This window comes from Bison bison, unplaced genomic scaffold, assembly GCF_000754665.1.
Source record: "Bison bison bison isolate TAMUID 2011002044 unplaced genomic scaffold, Bison_UMD1.0 scf7180017864048, whole genome shotgun sequence".
Taxonomy (NCBI): Eukaryota; Metazoa; Chordata; class Mammalia; order Artiodactyla; family Bovidae; genus Bison; species Bison bison.
The window spans coordinates 2,148,907-2,160,251 of NW_011494620.1; the positions used below are offsets into that span (position 1 = coordinate 2,148,907).

At 39.8% G+C, this 11,345-nt stretch overlaps 1 protein-coding gene across 1 annotated transcript in view; it reads right to left on the reverse strand.

The window, feature by feature from the left end:
* TRPC4 (transient receptor potential cation channel, subfamily C, member 4) overlaps window positions 1-11,345 on the reverse strand; it is a 207,420-nt gene that overhangs the window by 99,076 nt on the left and 96,999 nt on the right. Inside the window, exon 3 of the mRNA XM_010835641.1 lies at window positions 10,709-11,227. Coding sequence (XP_010833943.1) covers window positions 10,709-11,227 — 519 coding nt within the window. The remainder of the gene's footprint in view (window positions 1-10,708; window positions 11,228-11,345) is intronic.

Sequence of the window (11,345 nt, forward strand, 5' to 3'; positions counted from 1 at the left end):
GAGGACAGGAAAGGAAGGAGGGAAGAAAGTGAGAAAACGATATCAGTGAAGGACATAACATATAAAACGTTCATGCAATATAGCTAAAAATCTATTTTTAGCTTATACCCGGGTTGCTCAGTGGTGAACAATCTGCCTGCCAATGCAGGAGATGCAGGTTCAATCACGGGATCAGGAGGATCCCCTGGAGAAGGAAATGGCAACCCACTCCAGTATTCTTGCCTGGGAAATCCCATGGACAGAGGAGTCTGGTGGGCTGCAGTACATAGGGTCACAAAGACTCAGACATGACTTAGTAACTAAACAACAACAGCAACAGCATTTTCTGCTTAAGTACTACAGCACACACACACACACATATGGATTTCACTGTACTGTCTAAGCAAGAATAAAATTCTAGGCTCTACCTATTTATGATAAGAATTTATTTAAAAAGTAAACTGAATATTAGCAATATTATGTGATTACAGACTTGTCAATATCATATTTATTGATATCACACATTTCTTATAACTGGCATGTAATGCCATGTAATCAGAAAAATAATAAATGCTGTTTTCCAAACATAGTATTTAAAAGCCCATTCACAATAAGCATTGTGATACTGATACCAGGGGGTTATTTACAGAAGAGGAGTCCGAATACCAAATGTAAAGTCAGTCTTAGCATTCTGAAATAAAACATTGCTGCTGCTGCTGCTGCTAAGTCGCTTCAGTCGTGTCCGACTCTCTGTGACCCCATAGATGGCAGCCCACCAGGCTCCCCGGTCCCTGGGATTCTCCAGGCAAGAACCCTGGAGTGGGTTGCCATTTCCTTCTCCAATGCATGAAAGTAAAAAGTGAAAGGGAAGTTGCTCAGTCATGTCCGACTCTTAGAGACCCCATGGACTGTAGCCCACCAGGCTCCTCTGTCCATGTGATTTTCCAGGCAAGAGTACTGGAGTGGGGTGCCATTGCCTTCTCCAAAAAAAATTCTAGGCTCTAGGACATTTCTGGAAGAAACCCAAACTTGGCCTGGGACTTGCTGTCTTCTCATTTTGCTGTCCTCTGTCTCAATGGCACCCCACTCCAGTACTCTTGCCTGGAAAATCCCATGGACTGAGGAGCCTGGTAGGCTCCAGTCCACGGGGTCGCTAAGAGTCAAGCACGACTCAGCGACTTCACTTTCACTTTTCACTTTCATGCATTGGAGAAGGAAATGGCAACCCACTCCAGTATTCTTGCCTGGAGAATCCCAGGGACGGGGGAGCCTGGTGGGCTGCCATCTATGGGGTCGCACAGAGTCGAACACGACTGAAGCGATTTAGCAGCAGCAGCAGTCTCCAGCATAGAATACACACCCTGCAATCACGTGTGGACTTGCACTTGGAGAGAGAAAGAGCATTATCTTGACCAGAGCCCCCTAAGCCCAACCACTAGGTCCCTCCTATGTTTACTTAATAGCAGCTGCCAATAAGGTTTCCAGCTCCCCACTGCCCAGTATTAGAGGTGAATGTGGCAGAGAAAGAAAAGAGGCTTTGGATTGCATGTTCCAGAGCCACCTGGGGAAAATCACTGAGCTTAGGGAATGCCACAGAGCAAAACAACAATGGAGCCCCGCATTTAAAAATGAAGTGGTGGTTTTGGAATGAGGAAAAGCAGGCCTTCTTACAGCTCGCAGGGAGCTTGCAAGGGGGCAGATGAAGGTAAAAACCATAAAGAAAAAAGCTTTCAGTATTTCTCCATAGCAGCAGAAGGCACACCACTGAGTGCTCCCTAAAGCCAAAGGGAAAAAGGGAACAGAGCGTGCTACAAAGAATAAAAATATAATCCTATGGGATTGTTTTCCCAGTTCTATATTACCGAGAAGCAGTCGATAAACACACAGCTTCAGAATTAAGCTTAAGGCTCATAAATCGCCAAATTATAGCATGGCATTATACATCCTAGAGGGTTTCACTGTGCATTTCTTCTCCCAAGACTTGAGACAAAACATAACTAACCTTTATTGAGAAAACCTGTGAATATGCCACATATGGTCGAAGGAAAATGAGGGTAAGGAGAAATGTAAAAGCTCCTCCTCATTCCCATAGTTTATCAGGGATCTCGAGCAGGATTTTACATTGTATCTCAAAGCCACTAGGTTTTCTTGACAACAATAATGCTTTGCCAACCCATTTAGTTTTTGTATTGTACTTCTATATGTGGGCTGGAATAAGCTGTTAAATTCATGATTTTGAAAAGTGGTAATCCTTAATTTTGTTTTGTGATGAGTGACAGAGAAGATATGAGACATTAAATTATGACCCAAACAAAAGCCTCAAATTTAAATAGGAAGTTTTGTGCAAAAGCAGCAATAGACAGAGTTCTTCACTGCTGACAAATGAAATGATTGGATCTGAATAGGGGCTGATCTTATTGCTACTCGTTTGTCAGTTATCATGGAGTCAGTAGTCCCAGTTGCATACAGAAAAGTTATTCCTCAGAGAACCAGTGAAACATGCTAGTAGCTCAGTTGTATCTGACTCTGTCACCCCATGGACCGTAGCCTCTGTTCATGGAATTCTCCAGGCAAGAATACTGGAGTGGGTAGCCATGATTCCTTTCTCTAGGGGATCTTCCCAACCCAGTGATTAAACCCTGGTTTCCCACATTGCAGGCAAATTGTTTACCATCTGAGCCACCAGGGAAGCCCCTTGAAGGACCAGAGAGGGTGTCTAATACACAGTGAAATTTTTCAAAGATATTATCATTAACCTAATGTTTTTAGTTGATGTCTGCAGCAAGTGAGAGTTATGTTGAAAAGAGTTGCTTATTCTGTGGACACAATGCATTTTTGTTAGGTGAACAGAAGTATATACCTGTCTGAAAATAAGTCACTTAGTCATTTCCTTTTTGTATTTATTAAAACAATATCAAGATCCCCTGGAGAAGGTAATGGCAACCCACTCCAGTATTCTTGCCTGGGAAATCCCACAGACAGAGGAGCCTGGTAGGCTACAGTCCATGGGGTCGAAAAGAGTGGGACATGACTTAGTGACTGAACAACAACAACATCAAATACAAGCCATATTTTATATCTAACTTCCAGTTAAAGCTTGCTATTTTATGTTTTGGAAGGTATAAATTTATCACATTCTACTCAGTGCTGTTCGAAAGGATGAATTTATACAATGTTATAGACATATACCATTTCATATTTCATTGTGGAAGAAACAGAAACAATCACTTTCAGATACGAATTAGGAAAAAGTGGTTTCATGTCATTAATTAGCTGTAAAGAAACACATGGGGATTGAATTCCAAGCTCTAAAAACCTAGTGTTAAATTAAATGCCTAATGACCTGTCATAGTACTGTCAGCCGGGCTCACAAGTCCTGAACAGGCATTTGCTTCATCCATTACCCAGTGGCAGGCGCTGAAATGTTTGGGCCCCAGGAGTGGGTGGGCAAAAGCGGTAGGAAGCCTTTATCCGTGTTGCCTTTGTATAGCAACAGCAGGTATGTGAACACACTTGGAGGACCAAGATGCAGGGCCCAGAAATCGGTCAGAGTGTGCTCCAAAGTACAGAGGAAAAGGAAAGTAAGCTAGAAGAAAATGCAGCTTTTTATCCCTTTTATTAATACAAGTCTCTTAATAATTTACATCACTCAGTGTATCTTCATGTATTAAAACTCTGCCATATGCCTGGCATTCTTGATAAGTGCTGGTGTGATAAGAGTTCCTGATTCTGTGGTCTAGCAGGCAGCAGTCAGGTTCAAAGGGCATACATAATCAGTGCCTAAAATATATTAAAAAAATGCAAAGCAGGAGGACAAATTAAAATCGAGTGTGTAATACATAATCTAAGTTGCTTTTGAAAGCTTATAATGGAAGAACTAGAGCATGGACAACCCTAGGCTCTGGCATAATGTTTATACATTATGCATTTTTGATGAGACTATTGTTTTAAAATAAATAGTTTAGCATACTGATTATAATATTAGACTGTAATGATAAACTTCAAAAATTTTTTAAAATTTATTTTTAGCAGTGTGTATGTGTCAGTTCCAAACTCACAGTTCAAAAGTGCTATGAAACCCATGAGGCCTATAAAATATTCAGTATACATATTAAAACGTTTAATGATGAAGTCCATTCTTTTTGCTGCAGGACATACAATAGAGTGGTATATATCATTTCTCTGCATGCCCTTAGCTTTTTATACTGAGGTTCCATGAAGGGATAAACAAAAACAATTATAATAACAGTAATAACTAAATGTAATAGACAGCTACCCTTCCATGGACATAAATGCCAGGAAGTACACCTAAGTCTGGACCCGTATTATCATGCTTCACCTCCACTACTGACCTATGAAGTAGGCAGTATTTTCCCATTTTAAAGGTGAGAAAACAAAAACTCAAAAGCTAATTGGTATAACATCACATACCTTATTAGGTGTGGGAAAGAGAATTATATCCATTTCATAGGCTTCATACTTTTATAGAATTTTTTTTCAACAATCAGATATGAGTTACTTGATACCAACAAAAAGCTATCTCCAATAGTTTTTAGATGGCCAGAAATTTACCTGAAAGAAGGCATGGCTGGGTATGCACACTCAGATGGAAAGCTTTCATTTCTCTATCACGTGACAGGAGAATATTAATGTTTGACCCCTTCCCCTCCATCTTTGCATTTCCTTAGGTTTATTTCCCTTTTTTAAGTAGGATTTTTTTTTCCTACCTAACTCTTGGATCTTACTTTGCAGATAAATGAAAGCTCTAAGAATCCTGTTAGCAGTGGAATAGACCTTAAGAAGAAAGAAGGGTATCAGGATCATGGCAAACATAACAGGGTGGGTGATGACATGAGGAGGGAGAGATGGGAAGAATCTGAGAGGACTTCTGTGCTATGCCACAAATGCAATCATGGCAAACATAACAGGGTGGGTGATGGCATGAGGAGGGCGAGATGGGAAGACTCTGAGAGGACTTCTGTGCTATGCCACAAATGCAAGGACTTACTGAAGGTGAATTTCTGCACTTGGGGCTGAGGAAAGAAAATTCATGAAAGTGAAAGTCTCTCAGTTGTGTCCGACTCTTTGCAACCCCATGGACTATACAGTTCCTGGAATTCTCCAGGACAAAATAATGAGTGGGTAGCCTTTCCCTTCCTTCCAGATCCTCTGGAAGATCTCCAGGGGATCTTCCCAACCCAGGGATCGAACCCAGGTCTCCCTCATTGCAGGCAAATTCTTTACCAGCTGAGCCAAAAGGAGAGTTACTTCCGAAAGCTGCTCAGGTGCCTCTGATGATGTTACGTTTGGCAACCTCTGTCTTCTCTACTTGAGAAAGTCAAGGAAATCTAAAGAAGTTTTAATTCATGAGTTAAACCTTGATATACAATTTCAAGTAGTACTTACTCACCTTGACAGCACATTAGAATTATCTGAGTAGTCTTTTAAAATATACCTCTGCATTTCCAGGGGTTTTGGTATAACTGTCCTGAGCATTGGGATGGAAGCAGCAGTGCAGTGTTTAAAAACAACCTCTCAGACAATTTTACCGAGATCCAGCAAAACCCACGACAATGGGCAAGCAACATGAAACAGGACAGAGGTCTTTGTATGTTAAGAGTCCTGGGTGGAAAGGCCCAATGTGGAAAAGCAGTACAATTATGAGTGTTTGCATTTGACTGAAATGTGAACTATGAGTAGTGATGGCGAACAATGAAACCAATGATTTAGGCAGAATCCATATAAAGCGAGCTGTGACAGTTTGGACTTTATTTGCGAGCGTGAGAAAGACACTGCGATGCTTTACACAGAGCTCACATGCTCAGATTTATGATGACCAAACAGAGGGCTTCTCTAAGACAGGGGGCTTTCAGTGCTATACCTGAAAAACTATCCCTAGATTTACTTTTCCTAAAACACAAAACAAAGACCCTTAGGTGGTGCGGTGGTCAATGGATTGGAGGAGGTAGGACTAAAGGCAAGGTGTTGAATGGAAGAAACCAAAAGCGAAAACAAGTAGGAGGCAAAACAGTACTTGTAATGAAGCAATACTGCTGCCATAGCAAGAGAAACCAATGACGAATTCTGAGTTGAAAACAGGTTAAGGGCATACTTCCAGAGAAAATGGTTTTTAAGAAGAGATCTGAACACATGAATGTTCCCAAAACAGTTCAAAACAGAGAAGAGAGAAAAAAAGAGAGGGACGTGGTCAGCAATACCTAATCAAATTCAAATAACCCATTCTGTGTTAGCTAAGTAAAGCAAACTAAGACAGAGGCATTACCATATTTACTTGGGTGAATGACTCTCAAAGTTATTTCAGCAGAAAAATCTCAGTTATGGAGGGGAACACTGTATGCAATACCCTTTTCTTACTTTTCTCCCCAGAAGTACTCCCTTTGCCATTCTTCCATAATAGTTGTTTGATGTCCATGAGACAATGTCCTGATAGTATGAGACATTTTTTCCCTCCAAATTATCCATATTCTGATGTGGAACTTACCAGACACAAGAAAATATGAAAGGTATATTCTAGACATCCTAGACTTGAATAAGAGTGAAAAATGAAGCAAATGAAGAATTAAAAGACAGTCAATGCCTAACAGAGTTGGACTATATGCCTAACAGACTATACGCCTAACAGAGTTGGACTATAAAGAAAGCTGAGCACCGAAGAATTGATGCTTTTGAACTGTGGTGTTGGAGAAGACTCTCAAGAGTCCCTTGGACTGCAAGGAGACCCAACCAGTCCATCCTAAAGGAAATTAGTCCTGAATGTTCATTGGAAGGACTGATGTTGAAGCTGAAACTCCAATACTTTGGCCACCTGATGCAAAGAGCTGACTCATTTGAAAAGACCCTGATGCTGGGAAAGATTGAAGGCAAAAGGAGAAGGGAATGACAGAGGATGAGATGGTTGGATGGCATCACCAACTAAATGGACATGAGTTTGAGTAAACTCCAGGAGTTGGTGATGGACAGAGAGGCCTGGCATGCTGCAGTCCACCGGGTCTCAAAGAGTCGGACACGACTGAACGACTGAACTGAACTGAATGCCTAACAAAGGTCAGCTCTTCTTGCCTCATTTATAGCAAATGCAAAACTCTTACACAACTGCTGACCAGCCACCAGAATCCAAAGGATCTAAGAGGAAACAGCCATTGTTCGCCACACAGTCCCAAGGTTCTGATACCACATGCTATAGAAAGCAGCTGATTGATACAAATCTCTTCATATTGCTCCAGGATAGGATAAACAGGTATGAGTCCAGGGCTATCCCCATGTTGATTTCTCTCCTTCCTCTTTAACAACTCCCTTAATTTCTAAGACAGAACCCAGATTAGTACCAAGTTGAAAGTTAATGTTGCAAAACTGTTGACTTACCTTCAAGAAAAGGAAAAGTAAATTTAAAAGAACATAGGCTGTGGACTATATAGAGATTACATATGTTTTTTCACTTTAATTTGAAGAGCTCTACAGGGATTGCATTGCAACCTTTTCATACAAAATAATGTATTTAATTGCTTTCCATTATTAACCTAAACACTGCAAATTACTCAGGCAAGGAAACATGTAGGGAGCCTTCCAGAACTGAGATTTTGAATCTATTCAAATGCATTCATACTGAGCATATTGAGATCAATTCACGTGGAGCATCGTTTCTCTATCAAGTACTGAAGTAGGACTGATGAACGAGACAAACGTGTTCCTGACACTGACAGCCTAGAGAAGTGAAGTGAGGTTGCTCAGCTGTGTCCTAGAGAAGGCAAGTCAAATACAGCAATACAATGCAGCCCAGAATGTGCATAATGAAGGCATTTATCCTAAAGGTTGTATGGAAGAATTGCTTCATGGAATCTCTCTGTGGGAATAGAGAACTGAGTGCGCTTTTAAGAGCGAGTAGGATTCAGCCATGTGAACATTAGTGGGAAGGCAATCCCAAAACATCAGAGATAGGTCAAAGACAAACCTCAAACTTTTGTAGACTGAAACAAGGAGAACTCGTGGTTAAAAAGGTATAGAGCAATGTGTTGTTGGATTCCATTTGCTAGTATTTTGTGAGCATTTATAGCACAGGGAATTCTACTCAATACTCTGTAATGGCCTATACGGAAAAATACTCTATAAAAGAGTAGATATATGTAATATGTATAACTAATTAACCTGTACAGCTGAAATTAATACATTATAATTCAACTATACTCCAATAAAACTTTTTCTCAAAAAAGTTCTTCCTGTTCAGTCTATGCCCTTAAAAAAAAAAAAAGTATAAGAGAAGACATTTATGCTAGAGTTTTATTTAACACACATGCTCTTACTAGAAAATCTTATCAAGTATTTTCAGATCGGTAATTTTTGAATAATTTAGGAGTACGTTTCATAAAATACAACCTGGAAAGTTATGACCAACCTAGATAGCATATTCAAAAGCAGAGACATTACTTTGCCAACAAAGGTCCGTCTAGTCAAGGCTGTGGTTTTTCCTGTGGTCATGTATGGATGTGAGAGTTGGACTGTGAAAAAGGCTGAGTGCCAAAGAATTGATGCTTTTCAACTGTGGTGTTGGAGAAGACTCTTGAGAGTGCCTTGGACTGCAAGGAGATCCAACCAGTCCATTCTGAAGGAGATCAGCCCTGGGATTTCTTTGGAAGGAATGATGCTAAAGCTGAAACTCCAGTAGTTTGGCCACCTCATGCGAAGAGTTGACTCATTGGAAAAGACTCTGATGCTGGGAGGGATTGGGGGCAGGAGGAGAAGGGGACGACAGAGGATGAGATGGCTGGATGGCATCACTGACTCGATGGACGTGAGTCTCAGTGAACTCCGGGAGTTGGTGATGGACAGGGAGGCCTGGCGTGCTGCAATTCATGGGGTCACAAAGAGTCGGACACGACTGAGTGACTGATCTGATCTGATGATTTCAAATAATGTATATAAGTGTAAAATCTTATTCTTGATTTTATAACACTTTATTAGCCATCCAACACTACTTTGCTCTTGAAAAACTGTCAGCTCTAGGGAAATATGCTCTTTGATATTGAATGAGATACTCCAAAACAATTCTGTAATAATTTTGCTTTTTTTCCCTTCCATTGTTATTTCAAAAACTAAAATAGAAAATGCAAATGCGGAGTCATTTTTAAAAATGCATCTTTTAAAAGCTATTACTACTTCATATTTTCTTATTACGTGTGTTTTTAGCCTTCCTTCATTCTGCTGCACTGTTAGGTTCTATCACCCTCCAATTCCATAACTTCACAGAAACAAAAAGTACAAGCATCTTGAAAGAAGTGTTAGAAATTATCAAATGTTTTCTATTGCTTTGCTTCTAACATACCTAACCAAGGACTCAATTTGTGGCTCTTTGTTCAATAAACCTTGAAATTGAGTCTTTTCCTAAAATATACAAAAGGATCTAAGCAAAGAAAAAACATCTTTAGTCAAGTGAAGTTTTTCATTAATTTCTTCTAGTTGCATATTAAAATTATTCTAATATCTAATACATATCTAATATCTAATGTGGAATATTTAGGGCCAACTCAAAAAAATTAAATACATTTTTTCAGAAGCTTCTTTTTCATCTTATATATGTAGTTTTCCAATATTTTTGTTCTAGAATAATTACTATAATTCACCAATGAAAAGAAAACCAATATTTTTTGGAGGTAGAAGTAAACATATTTTTGAGAACTTACTCAAAATCAGTGATAGAAGCAAAAAACAATGATGCTAGGCAATATGTATGCTGCTGCTACTGCTAAATCGCTTCAGTCGTGTCCGACTCTGTGTGACCCCATAGACGGCAGCCCACCAGGCTCCACTGTCCCTGGGATTCTCCAGGCAAGAACACTGGAGTGGGTTGCCATTTCCTTCTCCAATGCATGAAAGTGATAAGTGAAAGGGAAGTCGCTCAGTCGTGTCTGACTCTTAGTGACCCCATGGACTGCAGCCTACCAGACTCCTCAGTCCATGGGATTTTCCAGGCAAGAGTACTGGAGTGGGGTGCCATTGCCTTCTCCAGGCAATATGTATAATAGATCTGAATTTTCCTCATTTAATATTAAAATCCACATAAATCTAATGAAAACTGTATTACTCTCCCGCAACTGACTTCTTTAACTTCTCATTCCTGACAAATAAAGAAACTAAGCCAGATGTGAGAGAAGTTTTAGAACTTCCACCTGCTATTGGACTAAAAGCTTTCTTTTATTAATAATTTTTAATAATGTATTTTTATTAATATTACACATTATAATTTACTCAGAGCATTCATACATATCCACTCATTTTATACTTCCTTCAAATCTGTGAGAAAAATATTTTATATGTATAAAGAAGTATACATATAATCAAGTATAAATATTAAGTCCATTAAGCAGATGAGAAAAACCAAAGTTCAAAGAAATCTGTGTGACCCTCTAAAGGAACAAGACTTATAAATGGCAGAATCAGAACTCTTCATACAGAGAGTCTAAAATTCATTAGTTTTACCATTTTCACCCCAGTAAATGTGTATATTTTAATACAGGTGTCAAAAAATCACCAATTATTAAACCACTTACTGCCACTCCTAAATGTGTTTCATAATCAGTAATCTGGCCAACATTTCATCCACTTAAAGTTAAATAGAAAATGCTTTAAAACCCCAACCTAATTTTGGAGTACCAACTTTTCCCCCCTGTGATTAAGTTCTGTGGCATTTTGATGGATAAAATCTAGCAACACTCACCTCTTTCTGACGGTACTTAATGGCCAATTTGAGTCTCGCGAGATCGTTTCCACTTTGTTCTTCCAGGAGACTGTTGTCATCACGGTAATTAAGAATGATTTCCAGCTCTCGGGAACTTCTTGTCTGATCCAGTAGGTCCTTAGCAAATTGTTTGCACTGTCGAGACAGCTCCTCATATTCTGACTTGAATTCATTTTCCACCTTACTCAGTTCCTGGAGCTCCCAACTCAGCTGAAAGGCTGTGAGAAAAGGGTCTTCACTGGACAGGGCAATGAGAGATGGGCTGGCCAGGGCCTTGTAGATGTTGAGTCTGGAGCGAGAGTGGCGGAGACTGTCCACATCTGAGCTAGACACACATTCAACGCAGTTACAGCGGACCTCGTGGGGTCTGGGCACTGAGACGCCTTTCTGAACCAAAAGTTTTATTATCTCATAATTATTTGTATGGGCTGCCAAAATGATGGGTGTAATGTCTGGAGTGAATTCAGAGAACTGCTTATCAAGGAGTATGGGAGGCACCTAGAAAGAAGAAGAAAGCAGAGGTCACGAGGAGTTCATTTGCTCAAGCCTGTGATTTAAGACAACATGCTACAGCAATGTTGAGGAAGATTCATACATTTTTAGCTGGGTTTTTTTT